The sequence below is a fragment of the Alligator sinensis genome, unplaced genomic scaffold, assembly GCF_000455745.1.
Source record: "Alligator sinensis unplaced genomic scaffold, ASM45574v1 scaffold1391_1, whole genome shotgun sequence".
Taxonomy (NCBI): Eukaryota; Metazoa; Chordata; order Crocodylia; family Alligatoridae; genus Alligator; species Alligator sinensis.
In genome coordinates, this window is record NW_005842761.1 from 564034 (window position 1) to 579939 (window position 15906).

At 52.6% G+C, this 15906-nt stretch overlaps 1 protein-coding gene across 5 annotated transcripts in view; it reads left to right on the forward strand.

The window, feature by feature from the left end:
* The first annotated feature begins 404 nt into the window (after positions 1-404).
* The window catches only part of GABBR1 (gamma-aminobutyric acid type B receptor subunit 1), a 37197-nt gene continuing 21695 nt past the window's right edge, over positions 405-15906 (forward strand). Inside the window, exons 1-5 of one of the 5 annotated variants that reach the window (XR_003096446.1) lie at positions 405-717; positions 11809-11884; positions 12812-13015; positions 13338-13526; positions 13779-13793. Coding sequence is in view for 2 of the 5 variants with exons in the window: in XM_025216681.1 (XP_025072466.1) it covers positions 11809-11884; positions 12812-13015; positions 13338-13526; positions 13779-13793 (484 nt within the window). In the remaining 3 variants the exon portion in view is untranslated. The remainder of the gene's footprint in view (positions 718-11808; positions 11885-12811; positions 13016-13337; positions 13527-13778; positions 13794-15906) is intronic. The other 4 variants (XR_003096445.1, XR_003096447.1, XM_025216681.1 and 1 more) reach the window with 4 other exon arrangements.

Below are 15906 nucleotides of genomic sequence, written 5' to 3' on the forward strand. Positions count from 1 at the left end.
CTTCCCTGACCCCAGCTCCATGCTGGGGGCCTGCAGCAGCATGATCTGCCCCATGTCAGGTCCCTGTCCAGCCCATCATAGCCAGATGGGTCATTTGCAAGAGAGCTCAGAACTGCTGGGACTCCAGCTATTCTCTGTTGCTGTGGAAACCTCTCTGCAGAAGTGTGCCCTGTACCCATGGGCTCTTCCGGCTGATCCTACCATGTCCTTATCTTTGGTAACCTTTGAATTTCCTTTCTCCTTTGCCATGCTCTATAGTCTCATCTTACCCATCCAGGGAGCACTGGGCAGATGTACCCAGCTCTGGGGAGGAACCTCAGTTGTGGCAGTCAGTGCAATGCCGCACTCTCAAATCTGGAGGGCGTGCACCTAGCATGTTGCCCCAAGCTGGTGCCAGTGCATGTTTTGGGGAGCATGTGGCTGCTCCAGAGCCTGCCCCTTAACTCAGAGACTTGGGGCTCGTGCACTGGAGCCCAGGGACCCATGACAGCCCCTCACACTGCATCCCTGAGCAAAGAGAGCTCTACCTCACCCCCAGCCGTGAGGAGGAACGGGAGGATGGAGGGGCCAGGGATGGCCTGACAGGGATATTTTGTGCTCTGCTTCTTTCAGGGATGAGAGACTGGTGAGGAGAGCGACTCCAACCTCCCTGCAAGCAAAGGAGCTCCTCCAGAGCAGTGAGGAGGGAACAGGGCTGCCCCCACCCCCCACAGCAAGGTACAGAAAGGAGTGCGGCACTGCTGGGCGGCTACTGGGCTTGTCTCTGCAAGGGCGATGAGGTGCTCCATGGTCATCTGTGTGGATGTGGGTTATCTCCTGCTGTAGGGCCCTGCTGTGTGTGTGCACTTGTGCTGAGCCTTTCACTGGGTGTGTTCACACATGAATTATGTGACTCTTTGCTCTAAGGCAGGGCTGTCCAAGCGGTGGCCCACAGGCCACAGGCAGCCCCTGTTAGGTTAGCATGTGGTCTGCCCCAGCTCCAGTTGCTCCTGTTCTAGGAGGGGTGGGAGTGCCCAGGCTGCACACAGCAAAGGGAGCCAGGCTGCTCACACTTCAGGTGGGTGGTGGCATGTGGCTGGGGGGGGGGGGGGGGGCTTTGTATGTAGTGGGGTGGGGGGAACCGGACTGTGGAGTGGAGGCTGGGGGGAAGCTGGGCTGCTTGAGTTGTGCATGCAGTGGGGGGAGTGGCACTGGGCAGCACGGCTCCCTTGCCTCCCAGCCATGCACACAGCGCCCACTCCCCTCTCTGCTGTTTGCGCTGTGTAAGAAGAGCCAGGCTGTCTGTGCTGCAGGGGTGGTAGGGGGGCCTGCCTGCGCAGTGTACAGCTAGGAGAAGGGGGAGCTAAACTGCCCACACTATGCGAGTGGTGTGGGGGAGCTGGGGGGCATCCACCTATGCAGTGTGTGGCCCCCAGGTCTGTGTCCCCCCCAGACACGTGGAAGTTTCACAATCCTCTTTTGGGAACGGGCCCTGTGGTGTGGTTACAGGGTGTGCATGTCTCTGCTGCCCCTTCCTGGATGACAGGAGCCTTAGTCTGTGTTTGTGTATGCAAGTGTTTGCTGACTCCTAGTGTGAGCCCTGGTGTGTTTGTGTTTGTGTCCCCCCTGCTCTGTACCAGGTGAGGCACAGGGCTCATCTGTGTGTGTATGTGTGTCTGCATTTATGTGTTTCCCCCAGCTAGAAAACTTCATAGATTTCATAGATTTTATAGACATCAGGGCTGGAAGGGACCTCGGAAGATCATCGAGTCCAGCGCCCTGCCCAAAGGGCAGGAAGTCAGCTGGGGTCATAGGATCCCAGCAAGATAAGCATCCAGTTTGCTCTTGAAGGTGTTCAATGTAGGCGCTTGAACCACCTCCGGTGGCAGGCTGTTCCAGACCTTGGGGGCTCGGACAGTAAAGAAATTCTTCCTTATGTCCAGCCTGAAACGGTCTTGTAGTAGTTTGTGACCATTCGACCTAGTCGTCATCCCTTGGGGCGCTCTGGTGAACAGACGTTCCCCCAGATGCTGGTGGTCACCCCTAATAAACTTATAGGTGGCCATCAGATCACCCCTGAGCCTGCGCTTTTCCAGGCTAAAGAGCCCCAGGGCTCTCAGCCTGTCATCGTAGGGTCTGCTTCCCTGACCTCTGATCATGCGCATGGCTCTTCTCTGGACTCTCTCAAGCTTCTCCACATCCTTTTTGAATTGTGGAGCCCAAAACTGGTCGCAGTACTCCAGCTGCGGCCTCACTAAGGCCGAGTACAAGGGGAGAATGTCTTAACTTAACCACTCTCTGCCTGCTCTGTGTGTGTGTGCACGCACATGTGTGTATCTGTTTCTTTTCTGCTGCCTACTGGATGAAGTGAGTGCTACAGTATGCACTCATCCTCTGTCCCCTGCTGCAGGACCTGAGGCCTGCTCTGTGTGTGTGTGTGTGTGTGTGTGTGAGAGAGAGAGAAACTGGGTGTATGTGTGTATATGTTTTCTTGCTGCCCCCTGCTGGACAAATTGAGCATCTCTTACTGTGTGTGTGTGTGTGTGTGTGTGTGTGTGTGTGTGTCCTTCTGTAAGAGAGAGTGTGTGTTAGTGACCCTCTGGTGTGCAGAAGAGGGTTCTGTTAGCACACATGTGGTCATGTTGTCATTTTCTGGGCAAGAGCAACATTTTTCTGAACGTGGGTGTGTGTTTCTCTGTGCGGGTCTTTTTATGTGTCATTTCTGGTCCCTCATGGAAAATGCGAATAGCATTTTGTGTGTCCTGTCTGATTCACTCTGAACAAGACTGGCAGTGTGTTTGTGTGTGTCCGTGTGTGTGTCCCTGCCACTCTCTTCTGGAGTTATAAGCCCTTTTGTGTGTGTTATCCATATAGATCCCTGCAGTAGGGGATGAGTCCTGCTGTGTATTTGTCTATAGTGTGTGTGTGTGTGTGTGTGTGTGTGTATGCCTGCATGTGTGTGCACATGAATGACTGTGTATATATATCTCATTTACTCTTTGCTGGAGAAGATGAACTTGGTTTTTTTTATGTGTGTGCACGCACATGCATGCACACCTACTAGAAGGAACACCTCCTGCATATGCGAGTATGCCGTGATAGTAAGAGCTAAGAGCCCTGCTCTGTGTGTGTGTGTGTGTGTGTGTGTGTGTGTGTGTATGTGAATGCATGCACACGGTCCCTTGCTACCTTCTGCTAAGCAGTGAGCCATGCTTAGCTTGTGTGTTTCTTACCCCCTCCGTGATGCCGGGAGCCTGGCTGTGCTTGTGCATGTATTTCCTTGCTGTGCCCTGTGGGAAGTTTTGGAATAGTCTTCCAAGCAAAGGGAAAGGGACAAGAAACCCACATCTTATGATTGAACCAGATCCATTTAATTTGCAGAGAGGTTGGTGTGATGGGACAGGGGGTTCTGGCTCAACACTTAGTGGGTGTGATGTACTGTCAAGTGTTTGCACTCTCCAGGCTGGGGTGTGGAGATGTATCTCTTACAGTGCAGTGTGTGTCTGGTGTCCCATACCTCAGGGCATTGTCTGGTTACCAATTGAATGTACCAAGTAAATGTTCCCCCTCACAAATGTTACCAGTTTGGGTTGTTTTTTGGCAGGGTGGGTTCGGGGGGTGGGGGTACCGGTTAGAGGATTCTGGGCAGAGGCTCTTGCTCTCTACCTCAGGCTCACACCAATTGTCAAATGTGGAATTTGTCCCCTTGGTCAGACTGGTTAGGGCTGTGGGATTTTTCACTTTCCTTTCTAATATAGACCTTGCTGGTCCTCTCTCTGAGGTCCTCTGAGAGGATATCACCAGCTCCTTCCTGGTTACGGCAGGGGCAGGGCATTGGCAGTGCCCTCCTCTCCCCTGTTTTCACCTGTGACGTGTTGTACCATATGCCTGGTGGGGTGTGTGAGCAGAGTAATGGTGCAGCCAGGTGCCCGGGGCACCTTCCATATACAGGGGAGCAGTGACTTTCCCTTATTCCCCACCCCCCAACTCAGCATTTGGGGTGATTGCCCTAGTTGCACCTCCTTAGTTACGCCACCACATGTGAGGGCTTGAAGTGGGGATTTGGGGGATTTCTTGGATAAACAATAGCCTGGAAATGCAGGAGACTGAACTCGATGGCTCAGGAGGTGCCTACCAGTGCTGTCCTAGAAGAGGAGCATTTTCTCTGTGTGCATGCATAGATGAGCGTGTCTTCCTGTTGCTCCCATCAGAAGGATGAATCCTTGAGCAGGTTTGTGTCCTTCTTGCTCCCTGCCATTGTGGGGGCTGAGCTCTGAGGAGACACCGTGTGCATATTGTACCTGACTGTTGTGGGAGGAGATGGACTCATAGAGCTGTCAAGTTAGGAGGACTCCAAGGCTCACACAGTCCCACGCCCTGTGCCAGTACAGGCTGCGCGATTCCTCCACCCTCCCAGGCACTCGCCCATCCAGCCTCTTCCTGAAAACCTCCAGTGAGGGAGAGTCCACAATTTACCTGGGCAGCTTGTCCCATTAGCATACGTTCTGACTCAGGTGGGGTATTTGACTGATCAGAAAATACTCAGTCAATTGACTGATCAAATGTTATCAGACAATGGGATTATAAACCTTAATTTATTAGAACCCTAAAGAGAGAGGCTTTAATAGGTTAGGTATGCTAATTACCAAAAGTAATTAAAACACTGTGATAAATTATTATAACGAATAGTGGGAGGTAGTATATGATCATAGGATCATAGGAAAGTAGGGCTGGAAGGGACCTCATAAAGTCATCTAGTCCAGGCCCCTGCTCAAAGCAGAATCATCCATGACCAGGCCATCCCAGCCAAGTGTCTGTCTAACCTGCTTTTGAAAATTTCCAGGGATGGACATTTCACCACTTCCCTAGGTAGCCTCTTCCAGTGCTTGACCACCCTCATACTCAGAAAGTTCCTCCTAATCTGCAGCCTAAATTTCCTGTACTGCAGCTTGAGGCCATTGCTTCTAGTCCTGTCCCTTACAGCTACAGAGATGAACCCATCTCTATCTTCTCTGTAATTGCCCTTCAAGTATTCGAAGACTTTTCAAATACCACCCCTCCCCCAGTTTTCTCTTCTCCAGGTTAAATAACCATAGTTTTCAGCCTTTCCTCGTAAGGCCTAAGCCCAGGAACAACATTCAAAACTGAACAGTTCTTCTCCTTGGCTTTTGTCCCAGAACCCAGAGTCAGCTCAAACAGTTACAACATTTTTTTTTAAAACATGAAATTAAAGAGAAATGAAACACATGCTACAAGACAAAAGTCAACTTTTCTAGGCTGCTGGGTTTGGTTCTTTCTTCAACTTCCTGGATCGCCCATGCACTGCTGTGTTGCCCTCCCAGCAGATGTCAAGGTGATTGGAGTCCCCCATGAGAACCAGAACATGGGAAACTTGCACTGGCTGTTTGGAGAAAGCCTCATCCTCCTGGTCTGGTGGTCCATAACACACACCCACCACGACAACCCTTGTTAGTCTCCCCTCTGACTCTAACCCACAGACTTTCAACAGGCCTGTTTCCAGTTTCATACTGGAGCTCTGAGCAATCATCCAGCTCTTTTACATAAAGAGCAACTCCTCCTCCTCTTCTCCCCTTCCTGCCCTTCCTCAACAGTTTATACCCATCCAGGACAGTGCTCCAGTCATGCGAACTATCCCTCCAAGTAAATCTCTTTTATTCCGATCACATCATAAACAGTTATTCTTCCTCTTTTTATAGCAGACTTTCAAGTATTTGGAAACTGCTCGTGTTCCCCCTTAAACTCACTGCTCTCCACCTTTTCTTGTATGACTCTTGGGTGTTTGTGTGTGAAGGTTTGTTTGCCTGTTGTTGAGGGGATGAGTCTGTCAGAATGTGTTTGTGTTTCTGCTGTTCTCGACTGGAGAAACTAGTTTGTGTGTGTGTGTGTGTGTGTGTGTGTGTGTCCTTGAAGTCCTCTTTTGCATGAGCTGAGCACTTCTCTCCAGCTGTGTGGTGTGTGTGTGTTTCCTTGGTAGTCCTTGCAGGAGGGTGTTAACCTTGCTCTGTGTGTGCACATGCATGCATGTGCATTTGTGTGTTTGTGCTGTGCTGTGTTGGATGTGATGAGCAGGTGTGTCTGTATGTATGCATGCATGCATGTGCACATGTGCATATTGATACATTTCTACCTGTGCTACCTGATTTTGGATCAGATAAAAATATTGTGTATGTACACATGTTTATGTGCATGTGTGTATGTGCACACTACTCCCCTCTGGAAGAGGTTGGCAGTACTCAGTGTTGTTCTGAGGTGTGTGGTGGTGTTTGGGTGGCTTCTTGCTCACTTTTGCTTTCAGTGTTTAGGCTGTTTTTTGGTGTCTGGGCACTCTGGAAGGCCAGTGCTAGTGGGTGGCCGTCTGGAGTCCAGGCATGGTGGAGAAAGAATGACTCAAATTCATGTTCAGTGGCAAAAGTGCAGAGAGGTTTGCTGTCACTCAGATGGTAGAATGGCCAATCTGTTTAGCAGCCAGCCAACTCTGTAAAACTTCTGGGACAAGGTAGCAACACTGTGCATCAGTTCCACTCCCTGGGGCTTCTACAAGAAACACCTAATGTGGCACTTTTGTTTTTACCTCAAACACCTACATTTTCATGCCAATGCTTATCTGTTTTCCTGCTCAAATATCCATTTCTACTTTTCTTTTTGCCAAGTTCGCACACCTGGCATCTTCAGCTCCTTTCTTATCTCAGCGTTTGCCTTCATTACTTTGACTTGCTCCTGCTAGTCCCTTCTTGTACCAGCTTCTTTGCTCTTTAATGGATTTTTGCTTTTTACATTTCTTCTTAAGTCATCTGGAGGTCAGTGAGGTCTGTTCTTCCCAAGCTTCTCTTGGGAACCTCAGCTTAATTACGGCTTAGCATAACCAGAACTCCTATGCTCAGTAGTACTTTCTGTGTGCGTGCTCGAGTGTGTGTGTCCTTTCTGCCCATGTTAGATTAAATTGGCAGTGCTGTGTGCACGGGTGTGTGTGTGTGCATGTGTTTCTCTCCTGCGAGAAGGTATGAGCTTTGGTTTGCATGTGTCTGCACGTGTGTGTGTGTGTGTGTGTGTGTGTGTGTGTGTGTGTGTGTGTTTGTTTCTGCCCTCTCCTGGTTGAGATGAGAACTTCTTTCAAGTTGTGTGTTGTGCATCTGTGGGCCTTGTCACACAGGACGCTTAGCATGTAGCACTTACCTGAGATCGCAGTAAGCATTACCATGACATGTTAGAAGTTAGAACATGTTCTGAACAATTGCGCAGTAATGCTTACTATGATCTCAGCTTGCTCTGGACAGGGCTGGAGCTAGCTCTGTCCCCATCCCCCTGGATACTGACCCTGGCATTGGGTACCAGAACTTGCATATCTACCTGTGACCTCCCAGCCCAGCCCAGCCCAGCCCAGAAATACCTGCCCCTGGCACACTGGGGTGAGCTGGGTCTCTGCCGCTGGCAGCAGGTGAGGAAGATATGGAGCACCGAGGCTGGGAGAGGATGCTACTTCTGCTGCTGGATTTGCAGTGAGCTGGGTCTCTGCTACTGTTGGGCTGCAATGCTGGGGCCAGCCCCAAGACTTCAGTGGGGTGCTGGGGCTAGGACTGACAGTCATCAAGCCGTGCTCATGCTAGAAACATGGAGTGCTTTGAAAATAGCTGAACATGTGTTACTTAATATGATCGGGAGAAACCTCTTCCACAGAAAGTCCTAATTTTGCTATGATATGATTGCACTTAGCGATTGTTTTACTGCTTGAACCTGTGAACACATTTTAAGCGCAGTTAACGGGAGCTAAGTGTAACATGTGACATGGTCCTTACATACGTCTATGGGTTTGTACTGGCCCCTGCTGGATGATCACTGGGGTGTGTGTGTGTGTATGTGTGTGTGTGTGTGTGTGTGTAAGGTTCTGTGATGCTCTCTGCTGGACAAGGTGAGCACTTTGTGTGTGTGTGTGTGTGTGTGTGTGTGTGTGTGTGTAGGTTTTACTTCTGCCCCATACTGGCGAAAATGGGCAGTGCTGGGTGTATGTATATGTATGTATGTTCCTGCCTTCTGTGGCTGGAAGGTATGAAATATTTGTGTGCATTCATGATGCCATCTTCTGGACAAATTGAGGACTTTTGTGTGTGTGAGTACACACACACTTTTACTGCCCTCTGTTGGATAAGCTTAGGTGTTCCCTATGTGTGTGACTTGCCTGGGTTGGACAAGACAGACAACAGTGTGTGTGTGTGTGTGTGTGTGTCCCTGTTGTACGGTATTGTCCCTTCGATCCCTGCTGGAGTGATTAGAGTTGCTCCGTGCGTGTGTGTCTATCCTACTTCCCACTCTGGACAAGATGAGCCCTGCCCTGTGTGTTTGCTTCCTTGCTGTTCTTTGCTGGAAGGTACAGTGCATCCTCTGTTCTCCTAACCCCTTTGGAAAGCAGCTGCTGAAGAGCCTCTGGGATAACTGAAACTGTTCAGAGAAGTGAAAACACAGCATAATGCAAGGAACTCTACATGTCAACACAGCATGAACAATATACAACCTTCCCAAAGTTACCAGTGCAGGTATTACATACAGCAAAGCTTAAAGCAGTGATTTTTCAACCAGGATCTGTGGCACCCTGAGGTGTCTTGAGAGCCTTTCAAGGATGCTGTTGGAGTGCTACTCAATGCTGGTGCGCTAACATGATTCACAAGATCAACCCAGAGAACTGAAATGGGAATTCAGAGTGTTAAAGCGTTCAGACAGGCTGTGGTCTGTCTGAATTCTCAGCACCAGAAGAGTTGTTCAATTTCTTTTCTGTGGTCAGAAAACAAGTGAAAAATGAGAGCTGAGATTTTTCAGGGGGTGCCCTGAGCCGAACAACGGGTGCCTTGAATTTAATGAACAGTGCTTTGAGTCTAAAAAGTTTGAGAACCACTGGCTTAAAGGGAAGCAGGCTGTTTTACAGAACCAACAATTACAAGATGATAAAACCATGTTGCCATTCAAATAACAAAAGGAGTGTGTGTGTGTGTGTGTGTGTGTGTGTGTGTGTGTGTGTGTGTGCACGCACACGTGTGTGTCTCTCTACAGGTGTATGGTTGTTTTCTTGCTGCCTCCCCCAGCTGGACAGATGAGCACTTTTCTCTTTATCTCTGAATGTTGTGCAGAAGGGAGGGCAGGATGCCTAACCACTTCTCTGTCTCTGAATGTGTGTCCCAGTATATGTCCCATTTTCCCCAGGCTGGACAAGATGCAGACTGTGGTGTGTGTGTGTGTGTGTGTGTATTTGTCTGTCTGTCTGCTATATCCATCTGGAGTGCATGATACTTTTGCCATGTATAGAATCTAGTTAGTGGAAGGTAATCTTAAATTTGCCCGGCCCCCTGCTGTGGTGTCTAAAGTAGGGGCAAGGGGCCAGATCCCCACTCCTTGCTCCCTTGATCCTTGTCCCCACCATGCCCTTGCCTGCCCTCTACCATGCACCCGCCCCTGCCATGTACCCTCTGTGCCTAAGCTCGTACCTACTCCATGCCTTCCCTACCCTGTTCCCCTCCCTGCAGCCACCCCCCGCTCTGCCCCCTAGTTCTGTCCCATCCCCCCCCAACAACTCTCTGCCCACCCCACAGCTCTGCTCTAACTCCAGGTTAGCAGCAGCAGCATGGCCCTGGCCAGGCCTCAGCCCAGTCCAACCAGGGAGAAGGGGTTGCAGCTCCAGGCTGGGCTGGGTTGGGGCTGGAGGAACCAGAGTGGAGGTAAAGGAGCAGAGCAGCTGGGGAGAGTGGAGCAAGGGGTGGGGGGCACCAGGGAAAAGGCTGCAGGTCCATCCCCCCCACCTCATGGTCTCCCCTGCACTGTCTTTGGCTTCATGCCATCTCCCCTGCAATATGGGGCAGGTGGCAGCTCAGCTCCAGCTTTAGCCCTGAACTTGGAGCCAAAGCCAGAGCTGAACTGCTGTTTCCCCCAGACCATATTTGAATCCAAGACAAGCCCCCTACCCCCCATGCTAACTGGGGAAAGAAATCTCACCTTGGATTTGAATAAATATGGTAGTCCTCATGTCTTTCTGTGTGTCCCTTCTTTCTGCTAGGCAAGATGAGTGGTGGCCTGATTTTGTGTGTGTACGTGCGTGTGCATGCACATGCTTGCGCATACCTGTGTGTGTGTCTTAGTTGCCTTCCTTCAGCTGCTGCAAGGAATGAGCTCTCCTTTGGGTGCACAAGTCTGTCCCTGCTGCCCTTGTGTCTGGATGCTGTTGATCTGCAAGTGTCCCAAGTAGGAGTGGGGTTGTCACATCTTTTCCTGTCCCTGCTTCTCTGGTGTGTGTGTCTATGGCAGTTTGTAGAGCTCCCTGACTCCCAGCAGGGGTCTAGGGTCAGAGACCTAGGAGGTCCCTTCCAGTGCCAGACTCCTACAGAACCGAGGAGTCCTGCTTCATCCCCTCAGCTGTAACCCACCAGACCCAAATCTTTTCTTGGAGCCAGGGATAGACCCCAGGTGGATGCCCCCTGTCATTCTGGCTGACCGATGGTTCTGCCCCATGTTGTGTGGGGTGTTGTCCTGTGGCACCACACGGGGAGGGTGGCTGTTGTGCTGTGCTGTGCTGTGCTGTGCTGTGCTGTGCTGTGCTGGAGGAGATGTGTGGGTGCCTGGGGCTTCCCTGGCCAGGCAGTGCCCACTTCCAAAGGCCCTTTTGGTTCCTTCAGTGACCGGCAGGCTGGGGCTGGGGGTTACCCTTGGGTAAAATAAGTCAAATGGTGAGGTGGGAAATGCCCCCTCCTGCCAACCTGGCCAAAGTGCCCCAAACTACCTCTACTGCTAACAGCAATAGTAAGAGAGGGCTCTGATGGCCCGTATTCTCCATGACTAATAGGATTAAGCCACGTACAGGTCCAAACTTTGCAACACGACATGAGTGAAATGCTGTTCTGGACAAGCATCTTCCCATGAGCGGTTTCCCATTTGGATGGGACCTTATTAGGGGTTAAAAGAAAAACCTTGGAGAAGAAGTGTTTGGATCATGTTCCAAATCAATTTTTCATGTCAAGGCAACTTTCTGCTCACAGCCTTGTTCCTCTTTACACTGTATTATGAATTGTTCTGTGACAGGCGGAAGTCAGAGCACAAAGCTGTCATTGACCTGCAGCGGGACTTTCTGCCTGGCCCAAAAGAATATATACTTTTTGCCAGTGTCACTCTGCAGGCAGATTTGTTTTTCATGTCGACAGGGAGCAAAAAAAAAAGTCAAAATGGTGGAATTTCCCCACAAACGGGAATGCCAGTGCAGTTGCTGGCAGGCAGGGGGCACCGTACGACTGCAGAAATAAACCCATCAAATGAGTGAAGGCTGCTGATTTGCAATACTGTGAACTATTGATTGTTCATAGCAGACAGGGGTGCTGAAGGGATGAAAATAAATCTCTTCCTGCCTCTGATTTAGAGCGCTCTTAATCATTTATGAGCTCTTTGGAGCCAGGCTAAACTCCTGCTGATCAGCCTGAGGGGAGTCAGGCAAGATGGGCCCCAGCCTGCAGACAGGCCATGGGGACAAAATGCCAAGTCCCACAGGGAGAAGGATGATGATTTATTATTAAAAGCTTGTATACATTCAGTGCTGACTGGTGCACAGGTTATAGAGCTTGGGCTGCCGGGGGGGTGCTGGGGGTCTGTCCTGGCTCTGGAAAGGGGTCTAGTGGGTGGGAGGCCAGGGGCTCTGGGAGGAACAAGAGAAGGAAAATTTGGGCCACTTGTCCTGGGGTAGCCTTGTGTCAGAGAGTGCCTGGGGTGCTATGAGGGGCTGGCAGCCAAAACCCCTTCCTCTGGTAGGCCCTTTCTCACTGCCTCATCTTCTTGCCCCTCCAGATGCTGCTGCTTCTGCTGAGTTTGGCACTAGGTGCAGAACCCGGGGCTGGGGCACTGCGGCTCAACAGCACCGAAGGTACGAGGGACCCTTCAGCTCCCCGCTGTAGCACTCCGCAGCCATGGGGAGAGCTGCTCATCCTGCCCCCCTGTGTCCTGGCTCACCCCTGGGGGGTGGGCTTGGACAATCCCATAGGAGCGCACAGCCAGATCCCATGAACACCCCTGGATGCACACATGCATGTACAACACCTCTGCCCCCGATACCCATGCACATGCAGGCACTCATGGATACTCTCTGCATGTATACATGCACACAAAAGGAGTTCAGCACACACAGAGGAAAGATTCTCTCATTCAGGCTGTCCAGCTTTCCGTCAAACAAGCGCGCACACATGCACAGGTTTTGTCTCCAAAAAGAACTGCAGACAGAAGGTGGAAAATACAACACTAACATGGGGAATAACACACACACACACACACACACACACACACACACACACAGAGTAAAAAGCATGTACACTTATAGGGAGTTACAGCACAGAGACACAAAGATGGGGAATACAGTACACACAACCATGGAGAATAAAATGCACAAACAACCTTGGAGAATATAACACATAGACATAAACACGGGGAATAGAGCACACACACAGTTCTGGGAAATACAACACACAACCATGAGGAATACAAATCAGGGAGAAGTCTGGGGGATACAACATGCATACAAAGGATCTTTCTGGGACTTGCTACACACACACACACACACACACACACACACGCACTTTCTCTCTGTTACACAAAACAAAGGTAGGTACACAAGCATGAGGAACACAACATGAGCAGAAAGGGGACACAGGCAGATGTACATACACACACCTGTATAGACACTGGCTCACCCACTGGCCCTGAGCACAATCAGCTTCCCCTGCTACTCCCACCATCTGCCCCCTGGCCCCAGCCCAAGGGCTGCCCCCCTCCTGAGTGTGCCTGTTTTTGTCCCCAGGCTGTGAGATCATCCACCCACCGCGGGATGGGGGTATCCGGTACCGGGGTCTCACCCCTGACCAGGTGCAGACTGTGCGCTTCCTGCCCTTCAACTATGAGATTGAGTACGTGTGCCGGCCTGACCGCGAGATCGTGGGCCCCAAGGTGCGCCAGTGCCTTCGCAATGGGACCTGGACCGACATGAGCCACCCCAGCCGCTGCCGTGAGTCACCCACCCTCTGGGCACTGGAACAGACTTGGGTGCAAAAGACATGGTCTCTTCCCCTCTAGGAGGTGCCAGCTCAAATCTAACCCACGCATGGGGCGACAAGGAGCCTGGCTTTAGCAGGAGGGGATAGGGCCGGGGGTCTTCCCCCTCTAGTAGGACACTAGGTCTGATGTAGCCTGGGTCAGCAGGACTGGCTGGTTTAGAGCCGTTTCCCCTCTAGTGGGTGCTGGCTCAGATCTTGCCCCAGGCAGGGAGATCTTGGGATTCAGGATCCAGAACCAGCGCTAATGATCCCCTCTGCCCTCTCCCCCCACAGTGAGGATGTGCCCCAAGATTCACCTGAGCCTGGAGAATGGGCGGGCAGTGCCCCAGGCCATGGAGCGGGTGCCAGTGGAGGGCACCTGGGTGGAGTATCACTGCAACTCTGGCTTCCGCCTGGTGGGCAGCTCCCGCAGCAACTGCACCAAGGCAGGGCGCTGGACCTCCCCCAAGCCTATCTGCGAGTGTGAGTCATGGGGGAGGGTTGGGGAGCTCTCCTGGGGGGAAGACAGGCCCCATGGGGTGTCTGAAGGATGAGGGAGGTGGGGTTAGATCACTGAAGGGCTTGGGGAGCATCTCTGGGGAGTGGGAAGGAGATTGGGGATGTCACTGGCTCAGGAGATGGGGGCTGGCCATGGAGGAAGGGTCATTGTGGGATGTCCTGTGTCCCCTGCCCATGGGTGTAACACTGCTTTCTCTCTTCTTCTCTCCCCTGCAGTGCGGCGCTCCACTGGTGAGTGTCTGTCATTGGGGCCCCTTTTCCACTTCCCCCTTCCCTTTCCCTTCCCCTGGTGTCTGAGCTGAGCCGTGTCTGTTCTCAGCAGCATCTGGCTCTGGCCTGGGCCCATGGGTCACCCTGTGGCTGTGCTGGGCAGTGCAGGTCCCTGGGTTCTGGTTCTGACCCACAGGGGGCAATGCCCGGCGGGTGGATGCACCAAACTGCTTGGGTCCCAAATCCCTGCCGGACTGACAGCTGTCAGGACACACGGCCAGGAGTGCCACCCGCACCTCTGGGATGGCTGGGGGCCTAGCCCCCCAAGACAGCCCTCCATGGCTTGACAGGCCTGCAAACTGCCAGGCTCCTGTGACGTATGGGCACTAACCAGAAACCCTTGGTCCCAAGGGCGCGTCCCCCCTCCCTGGTTCAGGTCCTCTGTGGATGTGAGGGCTGTTCCCTGTCTCCCCCCCACAGGGGATGCTCTCTGGGGGTGATTGGAGCATGGTGTCCCCCTCTCTGCAACCCTGTGCTGTCCCTTCCCTGTGCATGCGGCCTCTGGGGTGGGGAGGGTGGGGAGGGTGCATGCACAGGATACCACCCCCAGGGCCACGTTGCAGGGGAAGGTCAGCCTGGCTCTTCTTTCCTTCCCCCCCTCCAGTGCCTGGCTTTGCATGTGGGGCCCCCTTGGGAGTCCTGAGCCAGGCCTGATGACAACCCAAAGAGAGGAGCACGGTCCTGGGCATCAGGCATGGTGCTGGGGCTCAGGTCCCCCAGATTGAATACCCTGCCCTGCCACAGGTTTCTGTGCCTCAGTTTTCCCATGTGCAAACTGGGGGAGAAGCTCTTCCCAGTCTAGCTCCCCTGGGCTCCTTGGGGTAGGGAGTGTTTCGCTCTCATCTGCGCAGTTGCTGGCAGAGCGGGGCCTGATCTGGGTCACCGTGTGTCTGTGCCAGACCCTCCCCCCATCTCTGCTGCTATTCAGCGAGTCCTTCCCCCCATGCCTCCATTTCCTTTCTGTCTCTCACTTCATCCATTTTCCCAGCTATTCATGCCTCCCTCTTTCCTCTATGCATGCCTCCCGCTGTCATCTTTTCTCTATTCATCCATTTAGCCATCCTTCCATCCCTCCATTTCCTAGCTCTCCTTCCATCCATCCGTGTACCATTCACCTGTGTCTCTCTATCGCTCTGTCTCTCTCCATATTTTCCCTTTCATCAATCTATCCTTCCAGCCACCTCTCATCCAAGCTTCCTGTCTGGGCCTCAGCCTGTTCACCCATTCATCCAACTGCTTCCATCCATTTTCTCTCTCCTTGCTTCCAGTCATTTATCCTTCCCTACGCATAGCCATCTCTCATTCATCCATCTTTCCATACAAACACCTCTCCATCCATCCGTACATCCATCCCTCCCTCTCTCTCCGCCCATTCCTCCAGCAGCAGTCCTTTCCTCTGCCTATCCACCCATCCTCCCTCTATCTGTCCCTTGCTCCTCTCAACCATTTGTCCATTTGGAAGTTACCATAAGGAGGAGCAACAGGGTTTGGCTTACACTCCCCCAGTGCCCCAGCCCTAGCCCCTCACTGCTTCCACTGGACCTTGTCCTGGACCTGTAGCTATGCCCTGTGCACTCCCGTCAGCTACCCAAAACACAGGTATATGGGCTATGGTGCCCCCGCTTGTGTGAATGCCCTCCCCTCCCTCCTGCCTCTCCACTGGGGGGCTCTGCCCTCCCCCCAGGCTGGGCATCCCCTGCCATGAGCCCTGGCCCCTACTGCTGTACAAGGCTGGGCATCACCTGCCATGAGCCCTGGCCCCTACTGCTGTACACCTGCGTGCAAGCTTGGCACAGCTGCACGTGTCCAGAGCCAGGACTCCTGGGTTCCCATGCTGGCTCAGGAAGCCTGTCCATGTGTGGGGGCGGGAGTGGGGCTGCCCCTGAAGTGCACTAGTCCTGGCAGATGGGGGTGGGGAAGGGTCCCTATGCTGTCCCTACTGCCTGGGCTGCCTGCCCCCCCTCTGTCCCACCAGGCAGGGCACAGATGCAGGTGAATGCCAGCACCTGGTGTGGGGGAGGAGAGGGGAGCTTGGCTGGGAGCCCCCCGCCCTCCATCCCCCCCCCGCCCCGCC